Source organism: Salvelinus fontinalis, chromosome 11, assembly GCF_029448725.1.
Source record: "Salvelinus fontinalis isolate EN_2023a chromosome 11, ASM2944872v1, whole genome shotgun sequence".
NCBI lineage: Eukaryota > Metazoa > Chordata > Actinopteri > Salmoniformes > Salmonidae > Salvelinus > Salvelinus fontinalis.
The window spans coordinates 29,935,546-29,951,810 of NC_074675.1; the positions used below are offsets into that span (position 1 = coordinate 29,935,546).

The following is a 16,265-nucleotide window of genomic DNA, read 5'->3' on the forward strand; positions in this document are numbered from 1 at the left end:
CACAACAGAGGGTAGTGCGAACGGCCCAGTACATCACTGGGGCCAAGCTACCTGCCATCCAGGACCTCCATACCAGGCGGTGTCAGAGGAAGGCCTTAAAAATTGTCAAAGACTCCAGCCACCCTAGCCATAGACTGTTCTCTTTGCTATAGCATGGCAAGCGGTACCGGAGCGCCAAGTCTAATTCAAAGAGGCTTCTAAACAGCTTCTACCCCCAAGTCATAAGACTCCTGAACAGCTAATCAAATGGCTACCCAGACTATTTGCATTGCCCACCCCCCCTCTTTTACACCGCTGCTACTCTCTGTTGTTATCATCTATGCATAGTCACTTGAATAACTCTACCTACATGTACATATTACCTCAACTTACCGGTGCCCCCGCACATAGACTCTGTACGGTACCCCCCTGTATATAGTCTCGCTATTGGTATTTTACTGCTGCCCTTTAATTACATGTTACTTTTATTTCTTATTCTTGTCCGTATTTTTTTAAACTGCATTGTTGGCTAGGGGCTCATAAGTAAGCATTTCACTATAAAGTCTACACCTGTTGTATTTGGCGCATGTGAATAATACAATTTGATTTGATTTGATTTGACTTCAACGTGTTTGTTCTTTTGTAGTCCATAATAATAGAACATTGTATGCCAACCTTTTTTAGTCCAATACATCTCTTATTGTCTGAGTACAATATTTTTGAAGTTTCTGATAAATCTTGGTACCAGAAAAAAGTCCCAGTGACATACTGTTTACTGTATGAGCCCCCAACAGTCCTTATCCTGTGTAGATATCAATTGATAATTGACAAACATTATATGCTAAATGACTGGGACATACCAAAAAACTAGGCCAGCACATCTGAGCAAACAAATACAGTGCATGAAACTTGAGCTTTCATACCTTTCACCACTGTTTTCATTTTAAATTAAGTAGTAGGCTATAGCAACAGAAAATACATTCTGTTTTCAAAACGGGGACTTGCATGGTGCGATATGAATGATTGCCAAGTTCAAACTATGACTAAGTATCGAAACAATGATAAAACAGCTAGATTGACCGACTATCTCTTCAGCATTTGCACAGCAGTTGTCATTGTAAACAAGAATTTGTTCTTAACTGACGTACCTAGTTAAATAAAGGTTAAATCAAATAAATAAACAAACAAACTGATGCCTATTCATGTGATGATGGATAATACAGTTGTAGCTTGAACATAATGACGCATTTATCAGTTACATCAATGGACAGGCCGATATAATTAATTGAAATGGCCAATGAACAGCGGTAAATATTGCAGAATAGGCTACACCTTCAGATTATATAGTTCAGTTGATTAACAGGAAGGAGTAGCTGAAATTGAAACTGATGTTTTAGGACTCGGAGAGATGACAGTTGCACTATAATAGCTTTCGTTTTCTTCAAAGCTGACAACAAATAACCATAGACCAAGCGCACCAACAACATTTATTCAAAGCCGCTGTTTCTATTCAAGGATACTGGTAAGTTTTAATAAGTCAATTTCACTAACCTATTCCGCTACCTTGCAATGTAAAAATTGTCAAAGAAACACTCAGAACGCGGAACAGATCAATCTCAAATCATAATGTTCCTTCTTTCCGATGACAGCTGTTTAACTTGAGTCCGTTTATTTATTGATCAAATAGTAGTAGACTCGTTTCTCCTATCGTCGGTTGTAAACCTTCAAGATGTGAATTCGAAGTACGAATGTAATCAAACAATTTAACAAAGTCCCATGTTTTCCGTTCAACAGATCATACGTGGATGAGGGTATGGATTATTTAGACATGATGGATCCCTTTTGGATCCCCCAACACTATTATCCAAATGAGAAAGTGAACACAGGTAGGCCTGTTATACAGTTGAACTCGACATAGAACTACTTTATTAGTTCCAAATCGCAGTCATACAACTGAAATAATATACATTTACATACACATACAAATATTAGGGTTTGAGAGACATGTAGGCTACCTTTATCCAGTGGTGGAAAGAGTACCCAATTGTCATACTTGCGTAAAAGTATAAATACCTCAATAGAAAGTTACTGAAGTAAAAGTGAAAGTCACCCTGTAAAATCTTACTTGATTAAAAATCTAAAAGTATTTGGTTCTAAATATACTTAAGTATCAAAAGTAAATGTAATTGCTAAAATATACTTAAGTATCAAAAGTTAAAGTATAAATAATAATAATAATATTTTAAGCAAAGCAGGTGGCGCCATTTTCTTGTTTTATAAATGGGGCACACCAACACTCCAACACATAATTTACAAATGATGAATGTGTTTATGTTTAGTTTGTGTTTAGTGACTCTGCCAGATCAGAGGAAGCAGGGATGACCACGTGTTCTCTTGATAAGTGTGTGAATTGGACCATTTTCCTGCCCTGCTAAACACTCACAATGTAAATAGTACTTTTGAGTGTCAGGGAAAATGTATGGAGGAAAAGTTAATTATTTTCGTTGGGAATGTAGTGAAGTAAAAGTGAAAGTTTTTTAAAATATAAATAATAAGGTAATGTACAGATACTCCAAAAAACGACTTAAGTAGTACTTTAAAGTATTTTACCCTAAGTACTTTACACCACTGCCTATAGCTCTAACTCCCAAAAGTTTTGTGACACTTTAAAGTCCATGGAGAACAAGAGCACCTCCTCCCAGCTGCCCACTGCACTGAGGATAGGCAACACGGTCACCACTGATAAATCCATGATAATATAACATTTCAATAAGCATTTCTCTACGGCTGGCCATGCTTTCCTCCTGGCTACCCCAACCCCGGCCAACAGCTCCGCACCCCCCGCAGCTACTTGCCCGAGCCTCCCCAGCTTCTCCTTCACCCAAATCCAGATCGCAGATGTTCTGAAAGAGCTGCAAAACCTGGACCCATACAAATCAGCTGGTCTAGACAATCTGGAACCTCTCTTTCTAAAATTACCTTCCGCCACTGTTGCAACCCCTATTACCAGTCTGTTCAACCTCTCTTTCATATTGTCCGAGATCCCTAAAGATTGGAAAGCTGCCGCGGTCATCCCCCTCTTCAAAGGGGGTGACACTCTAGACCCAAACTGTTATAGACCTATATTCATCCTGCCATGTCTTTCTATTAATAAACAGATCACTGACCATTTCGAATCCCACCGTACCTTCTCCGCTGTGCAATCCGGTTTCCGAGCTGGTCATGGGTGCACCTCATCCACGCTCAAGGTACTAAACGATATCATAACCGCCATCAATGAAAGACAGTACTGTGCAGCCGTCTTCATCGACCTGCCCAAGGCTTTCGACTCTGTCAACCACCGTATTCTTATCGGCAGACTCAATAGCTTTGATTTCTCAAATGACTGCCTCGCCAAATGACTGCCTCGCCTGGTTCACCAACTACTTCGCAGACAGAGTTCAGTGTGTCAAATCGGAGGGCCTGTTGTCCGGACCTCTGGCAGTCTCTATGGGGGTACCACAGGGTTCAATTCTCGTGCCGACTCTTTTCTCCGTATATATCAACGATGTCACTCTTGCTGCGGGCGATTCCCTGATCCACCTCTATGCAGACGACACCATTCTGTATACATCTGGCCCTTCTTTGAACACTGTGTTAACTAACCTTCAAACGAGATTCAATGCCATTCAACATTCCTTCCGTGGCCTCCAACTGCTCTTAAACGCTAGCAAAACCAAATGTTTGCTTATCAACCGTTCGCTGCCCGCACCCTCCCCGCATCAATACTCTGGACGGTTCTGACCTAAAATACGTGGACAACTACAAATACCTAGGTGTCTGCTAGACTGTAAACTCTCCTTCCAGACTCATATCAAACCAATCCAAAATCAAATCTAGAATCGTCTTTCTATTTTGCAACAAAGCCTCCTTCACTCACGCCGTCAAACTTACCCTAGTAAAACTGACTATCCTACTAATCCTCGACTTTGGCGATGTCATCGACAAAATAGCTTCCAATACTCTACACAGCAAATTGGATGTAGTCTATCACAGTGCCATCCGTTTTGTTACCAAAGCGCCTTATACCACCCACCACTGCGACCCGTATGCTCTAGTCGGCTGGCCCTCGCTACATATTCGTTGCCAGACCCACTGGCTCCAGGTCATCTATAAGTCTATGCTAGGTAAAGCTCCGCCTTATCTCAGCTCACTGGTCACGATAACAACACCCACCCGTAGCACGCGCTCCAGCAGGTATATTTCACTGGTCATCCCCAAAGCCAACACCTCCTTTGGCCGCCTTTCCTTCCAGTTCTCTGCTGCCAGTGACTGGAACGAATTGCAAAAATCGATGAAGCTGGAGACTTACATTTCCCTCACTGTACATAGTCCATCTGTAAATAGCCCACCCAATCTACCTACCTCATCCCCATATTGTTTTTATTTACTTTGCTGCTCTTTTGCACACCGGTATCACTACTTACACACCATCATCTGCTCATCATCATCTGCTCATCTATCACTCAGTCTTAATCTGCTAAATTGTAATTACTTTGCTACTATGGCCTATTTATTGCCTTACCTCCTCATGCATTTTGCACACTGTAACGATTCTCGTTGGTGGAAGGAGAGGAGGACCAAAATGCAGCGTGGTAAGTGTTCGTCATATTTAATTAAAACTAAACACTACACAAAACAACAACGAGGAAAAACGAAAATGAAACAGTTCTGCCAGGTGAACATACACTAAACAGAAAACAAACACCCACAAACAAAATGGGGAAAACAGGCTACCTAAATATAATTCTCAATCAGAGACAACGAACGACAGCTGCCTCTGATTGAGAACCATATCAGGCCAGACATAGAAATACAACAACATAGAAAACAGAACATAGACTACCCACCCCAACTCACGCCCTGACCAACCTAACACAAAGACATACAAATAAACTAAGGTCAGAACGTGACAGTACCCCCCCCCCCCAAAAGGTGCGGACTCCGGCCGCAAAACCTGAACCTATAGGGGAGGGTCTGGGTGGGTGTCTGTCCGTGGTGGCGGCTCTGGCGCGGGACGTGGACCCCACTTCACCATAGTCTTTGCCCGCTTAATTGGCGCCTTTGGAGTGGCGACCCTCGCCACTGACCTCGGACTGGGAACCCTTGCAGCGGGCCCCGAATAGACGGGAGACTCCAGCAGCGCCGGACAGGAGGGAGACTCCGGCGGTGCCAGAGTGAAGGGCGGCTCCGGCAGCGCCTGCGTGAAGGGCGGCTCCGGCAGCGCCGGCGTGAAGGGCGGCTCCGGCAGCGCCGGCGTGAAGGGCGGCTCCGGCAGCTCCTGACTGACGGGCGGCTCCGGCAGCTCCTGAATGACGGACGGCTCCGACAACTCCTGACAGACGGGCGGCTCTGGCAGCTCAGGATAGACGGGCGGCTCTGGCAGCTCAGGACAGACGGGCGGCTCTGGCAGCTCAGGACAGACGGGCGGCTCTGGCCTGGAGAGAGAACCTGGAGGGAGGAGACGGTGAGACAGCCTGGTGCGTGGCGCTGCCACAGGACCTACCAGTCTGGGGAGACCTACAGTAGGCCAGTTTTTTATGCATATATGATGAACAGAGGGTAGCAATAGCATAAAAAGAGGGGTTGGCGGGTGGTGGGACACAATGCAGATAGCCCGGTTAGCCAATGTGCGGGAGCACTGGTTGGTCGGGCCAATTGAGGTAGTTTGTATAGTTGTATAGTTAAAGTGACTATGCATATAAGTTAAACAGAGAGTATCAGCAGTGTAAAAGAGGGGTTCGGGGGGGGGGGGGGGGCACACAATGCAAATAGTCCGGGTAACCATCTGGTTACCTGTTCAGGAGTCTTATGGCTTGGGTGTAAAAACTGTTGAGAAGCCTTTTTGTTCTAGACATGGCACTCCGGTACCGCTTGCCATGCGGTAGTAGAGGGAACAGTCTACGACTGGGGTGGCTGGGGTCTTTGGCAATTTTTAGGGCCTTCCTCTGACACCGCTTGGTATAGAGGTCCTGGATGACAGACAGCTTTGCCCCCGTGATGTACTGGGCCGTACGCACTACCCTCTGAAGTGTCTTGTGGTCGGAGGCCGAGCAATTGCCGTACCAGGCAGTGATGCAACCGGTCAGGATGCTCTTGATGTTGCAGCTGTAGAACCTTTTGAGGATCTCAGGACCCATGCCAAATCTTTTTAGTTTCCTGAGGGGGAATAGGCTTCGAATAGAGTCGTGCCCTCTTCACGACTGTCTTGGTGTGTTTGGACCATTCTAGTTTGTTGGTGATGTGGACACCAAGGAACTTGAACTTGAAACTGCTCCACTACAGCCCCGTCGATGAGAATGGGGGCGTGCTCGGTGCTCCTTTTCCTGTAGTCCACAATCATCTCCTTTGTCTTGGTTACGTTGAGGGATAGGTTGTTATTCTGGCACCACCCGGCCAGGTCTCTGACCTCCTCCCTATAGGCTGTCTCGTCGTTGTTGGTGATCAGGCCTACCACTGTTGTGTCATCTGCAAACTTAATGATGGTGTTGGAGTCGTGCCTGGCCATGCAGTCGTGGGTAAACAGGGAGTACAGGAGGGGACTGAGCACGCACCCCCGGGGAGCTCCAATGTTGAGGATCAGCGTGGCAGATGTGTTGCTACCTACCCTCACCACCTGGGGGCGGCCCGTCAGGAAGTCCAGGATCCAGTTGCAGAGGGAGGTGTTTAGTCCCAGGTTCCTTAGCTTAGTGATGAGCTTTTAGGGTACTATGGTGTTGAACGCTGAGCTGTAGTCAATGAATAGCACTGACATAGGTGTTCCTTTTGTCCACGTGGGAAAAGGCAGTGTGGAGTGCAATAGAGATTGCATCATCTGTGGATCTGTTTGGGCGGTATGCAAATTGGAGTGGGTCTAGGGTTTTTGGGATAATGGTGTTGATGTGAGCCATTACCAGCCTTTCAAAGCACTTCATGGCTACGGACGTGAGTGCTACGGGTCTGTAGTCATTTAGGCAGGTTGCCTTTGTGTTCTTGGGCACAGGGACTATGGTTGTCTGCTTGAAACATGTTGGTATTACAGACTCAATCAGGTACATGTTGAAAATGTCAGTGAAGACACCTGCCAGTTGGTCAGCACATGCCCGGAGCACACGTCCTGGTAATCCGTCTGGCCCTGCAGCCTTGTGTATGTTGACCTGTTTTTTTTTGTGTTAAAAAAAATAAAAAATACAACTTTTTCTCCCCAATTTTGTGGTATCCAATTGTTAGTAGTTACTATCTTGTCTCATCGCTACAACTCCCGTACGGGCTCGGGTGAGGTTGAAAGCCATGCGTCCTCCGAAACACAACCCAACCAAGCCGCACTGCTTCTTAACACAGCGCTCATCCAACCCGGAAGCCAGCCCCACCAATGTGCGCACCAAAACACCGTGCACCTGGCGACCTTGGTTAGCGTGCACTGCGCTCGGCCCGCCACAGTAGTCGCCATGGATGCGATGAGACAAGGATATCCCTACCGGCCAAACCCTCCCTAACCCGGACGACGCTAGGCCAATTGTGCGTCGCCCCACGGACCTCCCGGTCGCGGCCGGCTGCGACAGAGCCTGTGCGCGAACCCAGAGTCTCTGGTGGCACAGCTAGCTCTGCGATGCAGTGCCCTAGACCACTGCACCACCCGGGAGGCCCATGCTGACCTGTTTTAAGGTCTTACTCATGTCGGCTACGGAGAGCGTGATCACACAGTCGTCCGGAACAGCTGATGCTCTCATGCATGCCTCAGCGTTGTTTGCCTCGAAGCGAGCATAGAAGTAATTTAGCTCATCTGGCTGGTAGGCTCGTGTCACTGGGCAGCTCGCGGCTGTGCTTCCCTTTGTAGTCTGTAATAGTTTGTAAAAGCCCTGCCACATCCAACGAGCGTCGGAGCCGGTGTAGTATGATTCAATCTTAGCCCTGTATTGATGCTTTGTCTGTTTGATGGTTCGTCGCAGGGCATAGCGGGATTTCTTGTAAGCTTCCAGGTTAGAGTCCCGCACCTTGAAAGCGGCAGCTCTAGCCTTTAGCTCAGTGCAGATGTTGCCTGTAATCCATGGCTGCTGATTGGGGTATGTACGTACAGTCACTGTGGGGACGACATCCTCAATGCACTTATTGATAAAGCCAGTGACTGATGTGGTGTATTCCTCAATGTCATCGGAAGAATCCTGGAACATGTTCCAGTCTGTGATAGCAAAACAGTCCTGTAGTTTAGCATCTGCGTCATCTGACCACTTTTTTATAGACCGAGTCACTGGTGCTTCCTGCTTTAATTTTTGCTTGTAAGCAGGAATCAGGAGGATAGAGTTGTGGTCGGATTTACCAAATGGCGAGGGAGAGCTTTGTATGGGTCTCTGTGTGTAGAGTACAGGTGATCTAGAATTTTTTTCCCTCTGGTTGCACATTTAACATGTTGATAGAGATTTGGTAGAACTGATTTAAGTTTCCCTACATTAAAGTCTCCGGCCACTAGGAGCGCCTCCTCTGGGTGAGTGGTTTCCTGTTTGCTTGTTTTCTTATACAGCTGACTGAGTGCGGTCTTTGTGCCAGCATCTGTTTGTGGTGGTAAATAAACAGCCACGAAAAGTATAGCTGAGAACTCTCTAGGCAAGTAGTGTTGCCTGCAATTTCTCACAATATACTCTACTTCAGGTGAGCAAAATCTAGAGACTTCCTTAGATTTCGTGCACCAGCTGTTGTTTACAAATATGCACAGACCCCCCCCCCCCCCCCCCCCCCCCCGCCCCCGCCTGCCGGTGCAGCGTATATCCCGCTAGCTGAATATCCATGTCGTCCTTCAGCCACGATTCCGTGCAACATAGGATATTACAGTTTTTGTCCCTTTGGTAGGATATTTGTGATCGTACCTCGTCTAATTTATACTTAAGTATATTTAACATTTATACATTTATTTATATTATATTTATATTTTATATTTATATTTTACATTTACTTTTGGTACTTAAGTATATTTAAAACCAAATACTTTTTGACTTTTTCTCAAGTAGTATTTTACTGGGTGACTTTCACTTTTACTTAAGGTATTTTATATTAAGGTATCTTTACTTTTACTCAAGTATGACAATTGGATACTTTTCCCACCACTGGCCAACACACACAAAACATTGCATAACGACATATACAGTATTTAGCTTAGCCTAGACGACACAACACAATATAGCTACTGTATGAGCTGCCTCTGTCAGTCATCATGCCACTAATTATTAATATTCTGTCCTTATTTTAGACAATAAAACCATACTCTATTATGGTTTGCACAATCAAGGGGCAACCTGTTATTTGAACAGTGTGCTGCAGGTCCTCTTCATGACTAAGGGCTTCAGAGAGGCTGTGGAAAGGTTTGGGTACTCCTACTCTTCTGTCACATTTTCTGTTGGGAATACAAAAAAAGCCAGGCTATTTACTGTCAATTGTCAAAAGCTTTTCAAAATTGATAACAAGCTATGCACTTTTGGAGATATACAGTAACCAAGTAGCCTCTATCCCTAGTGGCTGTAAGAGTACATTTATTGACTATTGACAATAATAATATGAATCTTAACTGTCAATAAGTTATTAAGAGATGTTGCTAATAAATATGACAATTTATAGTTCTTAAATGTCTCCTTACAGCCAAGAGCAGGTTAATGTTGAACAGAACACGTTTGATCTTCAGCTGAAATGTTTGTTTGAGACTTTAAAGAAAAAACAAACTCACACTAAAGATGTCACATCAAAACTGGGCATTGAAAAGGGTAAGTCAAGCAAAAGTATCAGAGCTGAGAAGTAATCTGCATTTTTTGTATCAGCATAGGTGTACAGGCACTTTAATAGCATTTGATGATACAATTGAAAAGAGTATTATTTGACTCTATAACCTATTGCCTGAATGAGTGTAGGCCTACCATTCATTAAATCATTGGGTGTACCATTAATTGTTTCTATTGCTTCCAATGCAGTGTTCGAGCAAGGTGATGCTGCTGAATATTTTGAGAAGATTTTAAACAAGGTCAATCCGGCTGTGTCTAAGGTACTGCTTCGCTCAACAAATGTAGGTGCAATTCAATGTATAGAAGTTATGAAATTACAAGACTGACAAAAGTTTTTTTTTTTAGATATTTCAAGGACATTTGAGGCACACTGCCACCTGTTCTCTATCTGACCGTCATGTGAACAGTGATGAAGTTGGTCCATTTTGGACTGTGCCACTCTCAATGGAAGATAACAACTACTACAGTGTGGTAGGGAAATGCCTAATTCACCTATTATAGCAACTCTAACATGTTCTACATACAGGGCTACCTGATACTTCAAATGCCATGTGGTATGGAATGTGTCTTAATGATTTTTAATTGTCGTTGGTATGTGCAAATTTTGTATTGTAAAAAAATATATACATCTAGTTAAATGTTTTTTTTTTTTTTAAATTTTTTATCCCATTTTCTCCCCAATTTTCGTGGTATCCAATCGCTAGTAATTACTACCTTGTCTCATCGCTACAACTCCCGTACGGGCTCGGGAGAGACGAAGGTCGAAAGCCATGCGTCCTCCGAAGCACAACCCAACCAGCCGTACTGCTTCTTAACACAGCGCGCCTCCAACCCGGAAGCCAGCCGCACCAATGTGTCGGAGGAAACACCGTGTACCTGGCCCACTTGGTTGGCGCGCACTGCGCCCGGCCCGCCACAGGAGTCGCTGGAGCACGATGAGACAAGGATATCCCTACCGGCCAAACCCTCCCTACCCCGGACGACGCTATGCCAATTGTGCGTCGCCCCACGGACTTCCCGGTCGCGGCCGGCTGCGACAGAGCCTGGGCGCGAACCCAGAGACTCTGGTGGCGCAGTTAGCACTGCGATGCAGTTATCTAGACCACTGCGCCACCCGGGAGGCCCTTTAGTTAAATGTTTTTAATTAACAGCATATTCGTTCAGTGAGAATGTATTTTACTGTATGTTGGAATTTGAGGGAAAAAGCAAATTAATTACATTTAGGCTTATTGTATGATAATAATGCCAACATTTGATATTTTGTGACAAATTGGTTGAGGCAAATAACACTGTACCGTTGGGCTGCTGAAGTTGGAGGTGCAAGATACAATTTTGTTTGTTTTTTCAGAGAGATGGTTTTGAGGATTTTTTCAAGTCTTCAACTGTCAGTGGTGACAATCAGATATACTGTGACTACTGCGATGGGAAAACAGACGCAATCCTTGTGAGTAATGGTATACAATCAATACTCAATCAATATGCTACATCGATACTTGTATCAAAGGTAACACTGTGAAAAATGCTATGTTACTGGGTCTTCTTCTAGAGGTGTGATAATAGTATGTTTTGTGTCTCCAGGCATGTGAGATGGAATGTCCCCCAGAGATTCTGACTCTGCTCCTCAAGAGGTTTCAGTTTGACTACCACAGAATGTCATATGTCAAAATTGAGAGCTGTGTGGAGGTGCCTCACACGTTACAGACAAAGGTAACTATAAAATGTTTTTCCTTGAACAGGTTATTGTGTTATAAAACACTTTTTTATTAGGTTGTATAACTTAGGTAGTAATGTTAATTGCCTTTAAAAATAGAGTAGGATTGTAAATATGTGTTTTCAGTGTGTTACTTTATAGCCCTCCTCCTCTCTGTACCTTTCCCTACTTTTGGACCGATCTGAAAAAGCTCAGACCTTTTGATTTACTCAATGTCTCTGAACAGGACTGTGACTATGAACTCTATGCAGTTGTGGATCATGTGGGAGGTCTAAGAGGTGGACATTACACTGCTAGAATCAAGTCCTATCAGAATCATAACTGGTATGTGTTCGATGACAGCTACGTCACACAGGTAAGGGATACTTAACTTTTTAAAATCTAGTATATACCACCCTGCTATTTCCTCAACATGCATCCCATCCCTAGTTATAGTTGAACACTGCTGCTCCTCTCTTACAGCTCATTTCAAAACCATTTGAACAAGATGAGAGTTTTAGGTAAATATAGATGTGGGTGCGCTTTATTTGCAAACTTGTGTCCATTTAATTAAGTGTAATTGTCAAATTAGAAAAGCCTTGAAGTAACTAATTATTATTCCATTACTGTAGGTCCCAGAGTGCGTACCTGCTTATGTACAGGAAATGTAAGTTAACAAATGTGAATTGTCTTTTTTATCTATGTGGTATATTTTATCCATGTCATTCATGTGATTCTACTTCTCCATAAGGTCAAACATTCCTCTATTTGATAAATCACAGTGTTACTTCTGTCACTGTTAATTTACCTCCTTTTCTAAGTGGATTCTCCAGATCGTCAGATGAACCATGAAACCGACCACAAAAGTTCATTCAGTGACTCTCAACAATCTACTCCTTCCTGTTCCTTTGAGACGGGAGCCAGCGGAACAAGCGAAGAAAAAGAGAGAAAAGTTCAATCAAATCAATCTATCAATCCAGTTGACTTGGTAGGGAGAACAGACGTTGTCCCAGAGGAAAGACAGAAAGATGATGGAAAGGTTGTTGATATGATAAGACAGATGAACATAAAAGATAGGAGTGTAGAGGATAACGTTGCTGCTACTGATGATAAAGATAATTATTTGAATGGAGAGAAAGAACAGAAAGTAGGGGATGATGTTGTTGGACAAAAAGAACAGGAAGGTGAAGTGGCCAATGTTGAGGTGCAAATGAATGATGAACGGAGCAGGGAAGAGGGTATGACAAGAAAGTATCATGGTGTGAAAGGAGAACTGGAAAAAAAGGAGGAAGGTGGACAGAATCAAAGAGATAAGCCAAAGAAAAGGGAGGTAACAGTTGTGGATGTTATGAATGAAGCTGGACAGAATCAAAGAGATAAGGCAAGGAAAAGGGAGGATATTGTTGTGGATGTTGTGGATGAAGCTTTACAGAATCAAAGAGATAAGGCAAGGAAAAGGGAGGATATTGTTGTGGATGTTGTGGATGAAGCTGGACAGAATCAAAGAGATAAGCCAAAGAAAAGGGAGGTAACAGCTGTGGATGTTGTGAATGAAGCTGGACAGAATCAAAGAGATAAGGCAAAGAAAAGGGAGGATATTGTTGTGCATGTTGTGGATGAAGCTGGACAGAATCAAAGAGATAAGGCAAGGAAACGGGAGGATATTGTTGTGGATGTAGATAACGTCTTGGAAAATGGAACAGAGGGTGATGTGATGAATAGAAAGGATGTGGTTGTGACGGACAGAGATGGAGATAATAATGAGAGAAAGAGGAATAGAGATGGTGCAGCAAAGACAAAGCCAGGTAGAATAGTAGATGACACTGGGGATGATAGAACAGCAGAAGTAAATGGCGGTGAGCTAAAGACAATACAGGTTGAAGTGGCAAAGTTAGGAGAGGATTGTGATGTGACAACGATGAGTCAAACTAACCACAGTAAATATCCCAGTTCCGTTGGTACATTTCAGAACAGACTGACAGCCACCCCAGAGGAGACAACAACATGTTTTTGCTTCAAGAGAAAAAGAAAGGGAGGGGTAAAGATCAGTGAACATGACAAAAGGAAGAAATGGAATTGGAGACGAGCAGAGAAGGTGAAAAGAAGAGTATGTTAGGAGGATGTTAGGAGGACAGAGTAGAAAAGAGAAAAAGAAGGAAAAGGCAAATAGAAAGAAACAATTGAAAAGAGATGAGGAAATAAAGAAAAGCTCATAGAGAGAATAAAGGAGGTAAAGAAGAACCCAGTGGGAAAGAGAAAAGGTTACCTTGAAGTTTAAGTTGATACTAATAAAAATAATTGAATGGAAGTCATGAGAATGGTTCTATCTAAAACTAAGTAATGAAGATGTAAGTAATGAACTTTGATGATATGCTCAATTGAACCAAATAAGGATTAGTGAGACAGCTGTGATAAATTGCTCTTCTAATTACACCAAACTGACATGTAAAATATGAATGATTGCCAAGTTCATACTATGACTAAGTATCAAAACAGTGATAGAACAGCAGTAGCCTAAATACTGCAGAATAGGCTATACCTTTAGATGGCTAAACAGGAGTTACTTAAATCAAAAGTGATGTTATAGGAGATATAACAGCTGCAACATGTTGTTTTCTTCAGAGCTGAAAACAAATAACCATAGACCTAAAGCACACCAACAACACTTCTTCTATACCGCATACTATTCAAGGATTATTGTTTGAATAACTTTATTCACTATTATGTGTCGATTTTTATCTTGCTTTTTTTCACTCTTTATGCGGAGAACACCTGAAGAACAATTATCACTGAATTATCACAGTACATTTTTGTAATGTTTGTTTACGTGTCAATTAATCCCATAATGGATGCGTTGCCAACTGCCAATTTAACACGAAAATACAATTTTATTCATATATATATATAAAAAAAAGGCCAATTTTACTAAACTATTTAGCTACCTTACAGTGAACATATATAGGATCTTAATTGGCCCTGTACTGTCGCAGCAAAATAATTCTGCAGCAACAGGATTTGAACGTTTAGTCCATAATATCGTTTGATCGGTGGTTAGGCTATTAGCTGGTCAAAATGAGGCTACATGAAAAGTGGAATACTGTTCATATAAACAAAGCTCTTCTCCATTTCCTGCCATGCAGGAAAATTCTAAGCAACACAAGAGTGATCAAATTAATATCCAACATCTGTACAAATTGCGAAAGAAACACCCAGAACAGATCACTCTCAAAGTCGCTGTTTCCAAGGAGAGCTGTTTGACTTGCGTCCGTTGATTTATTCATCAAATATTCCTATAAGTGAACACATCGATATTGTAAACCTTCAGGAAGTCAATTTGAAATGCACATTCAATGGAAACGTTTTAATATAAAATAAGTCACATGTTTTCCCATCAACAGATCTTTTCAATTAGATGATGGTACAGATTATTTAGACATGATGGATCCCTTTTGGAACAACCAATACGGGTTTTTCATTACTGTGTGTATCAATAATGGTCCACTGCCCAAAGGACATCCAGACAACTTGACAAAACTGTGGGAAGCATTGGAGTCAACAAGCATCCCTATGGAACGCTTTCGTCCATGCCCCGACGAATTGAGGGAAAAAGGGGGGGTGCAACTCAATAATAGGAAGGTGTTCTAAATGTTTTGTACACTCAGTGTATATGTCTTTGTTAGAAAGAATACTATATTTCCCTTGACGGTGTGATGCTGAATGTAAAAAAATGCTCTCTGAATTTTTAAAAATCTGATTGTCACCACTGTCAGTTGAAGGCTTGAAAAAATCCTCAAAACCAGCCCTCTAAAAAAACAAACAACATTTGATCTTGCACCTCCAACATTTTGCCTCAACCAATTTGCCACATCATATCAAATTATAATATCATTATCTTACAATATGAGGCAACATTTTATTTGTCCCCCCTACTCCAAAATACAGTGAATACATACATGCACAACTATGCTCTTAATTAAACTCCATAAGACACATTGCATACTAAATGCCATTTGAAGTATTTGACAGCCTTGTACATAGAACATGTGAGAGTTGCTATAATAGGTGAATTAGGCGTTACCCTACCACACTGTAGTAGTTGTTATCTTCCATTGAGAGTGGCACAGTCCAAAATGGACCAACTTCATCACTCTTTACATGCTGATCAGATATAGAACAGGTGGCAGTGTGCCTCAAATTTCCGTGAAAGATCTGAAAAGAAATACTTCAATCAGTCAGAGTTTTCACCTGGATTCACCTGGTCAGGTAGGTCATGGAAGAGCACGTGTTTATAATGTTTGGTACACAGTGTATTCCTGGAAATAATCAGAATTCATGTAAACATTACAGTTTTGAAAACATAGTTTGTCCAAAAACAGTAGTCTCTTGGCACAATTTACCCCGGGTATGGAGGTTGAGCCTTGGGTAAGTTAAGCCGCCTACAAATGTCTGTACTGAATAAATATTACCACAACCTTTTTAAAACCATGTCTATCTTTATTTCCCCAACACAATTCAACACAAAAACAATAACTTTTTTGTCTTTTAAAAATGTTAAGCATCTTTTAACAGGCTTAACACCTAACAAACACTTGTGACTTAAAAAAACAACAACACTTTTAACAAGCCAGGCCCTGTACGTTCCAATTCATCCCAAAGGGTTTCGATGCATTTGAGGTCAGTGCTCTATGCAGGCCAGTCAAGTTCTTCCACACCAATCTCAGCAAACCATTTCAGTATGGACTTCGCTTTGTGCACGGGTGTATTGTCATGCTGAAACTGGAAAGGGCCTTCTCAAAACTGTTGCCACAAAGTTG

The 16,265-nt window shown here is 42.7% G+C and overlaps 1 protein-coding gene across 2 annotated transcripts; it reads left to right on the top strand.

Moving 5' to 3' along the window:
* Nucleotides 1–1,359: 1,359 nt before the first annotated feature.
* On the top strand, nt 1,360–15,906 carry LOC129865479 (ubiquitin carboxyl-terminal hydrolase 47-like). 2 transcript variants are annotated; one of them, XM_055938317.1, is made up of 12 exons: nt 1,360–1,501; nt 1,774–1,865; nt 9,239–9,350; nt 9,625–9,746; nt 9,951–10,042; nt 10,107–10,232; nt 11,110–11,205; nt 11,340–11,468; nt 11,699–11,827; nt 11,935–11,972; nt 12,084–12,118; nt 12,273–15,906. In XM_055938317.1, exons 2-12 carry the CDS (start codon nt 1,793–1,795, stop codon nt 13,565–13,567), a joined length of 2,247 nt encoding a protein of 748 aa, XP_055794292.1. In that variant the 5' UTR covers nt 1,360–1,501; nt 1,774–1,792; the 3' UTR covers nt 13,568–15,906. The 2 variants fall into 2 exon arrangements, with proteins under 2 accessions (XP_055794292.1, XP_055794293.1); XM_055938318.1 differs by having other exon boundaries at nt 9,951–10,021.
* The last annotated feature ends 359 nt before the right edge of the window (nt 15,907–16,265 follow it).

Bases quoted from the DNA above. Each gene is read 5' to 3' on its own strand.
- LOC129865479 (XM_055938317.1), top strand. From the start codon at position 1,793: ATGGATTATTTAGACATGATGGATCCCTTTTGGATCCCCCAACACTAT. The intron at 1,866-9,238 runs GTAGGCCTGTTA...TCCTTATTTTAG, and splicing joins AAATGAGAAAGTGAACACAG to ACAATAAAACCATACTCTAT. The intron at 11,206-11,339 runs GTGAGTAATGGT...TTGTGTCTCCAG, and splicing joins GGAAAACAGACGCAATCCTT to GCATGTGAGATGGAATGTCC.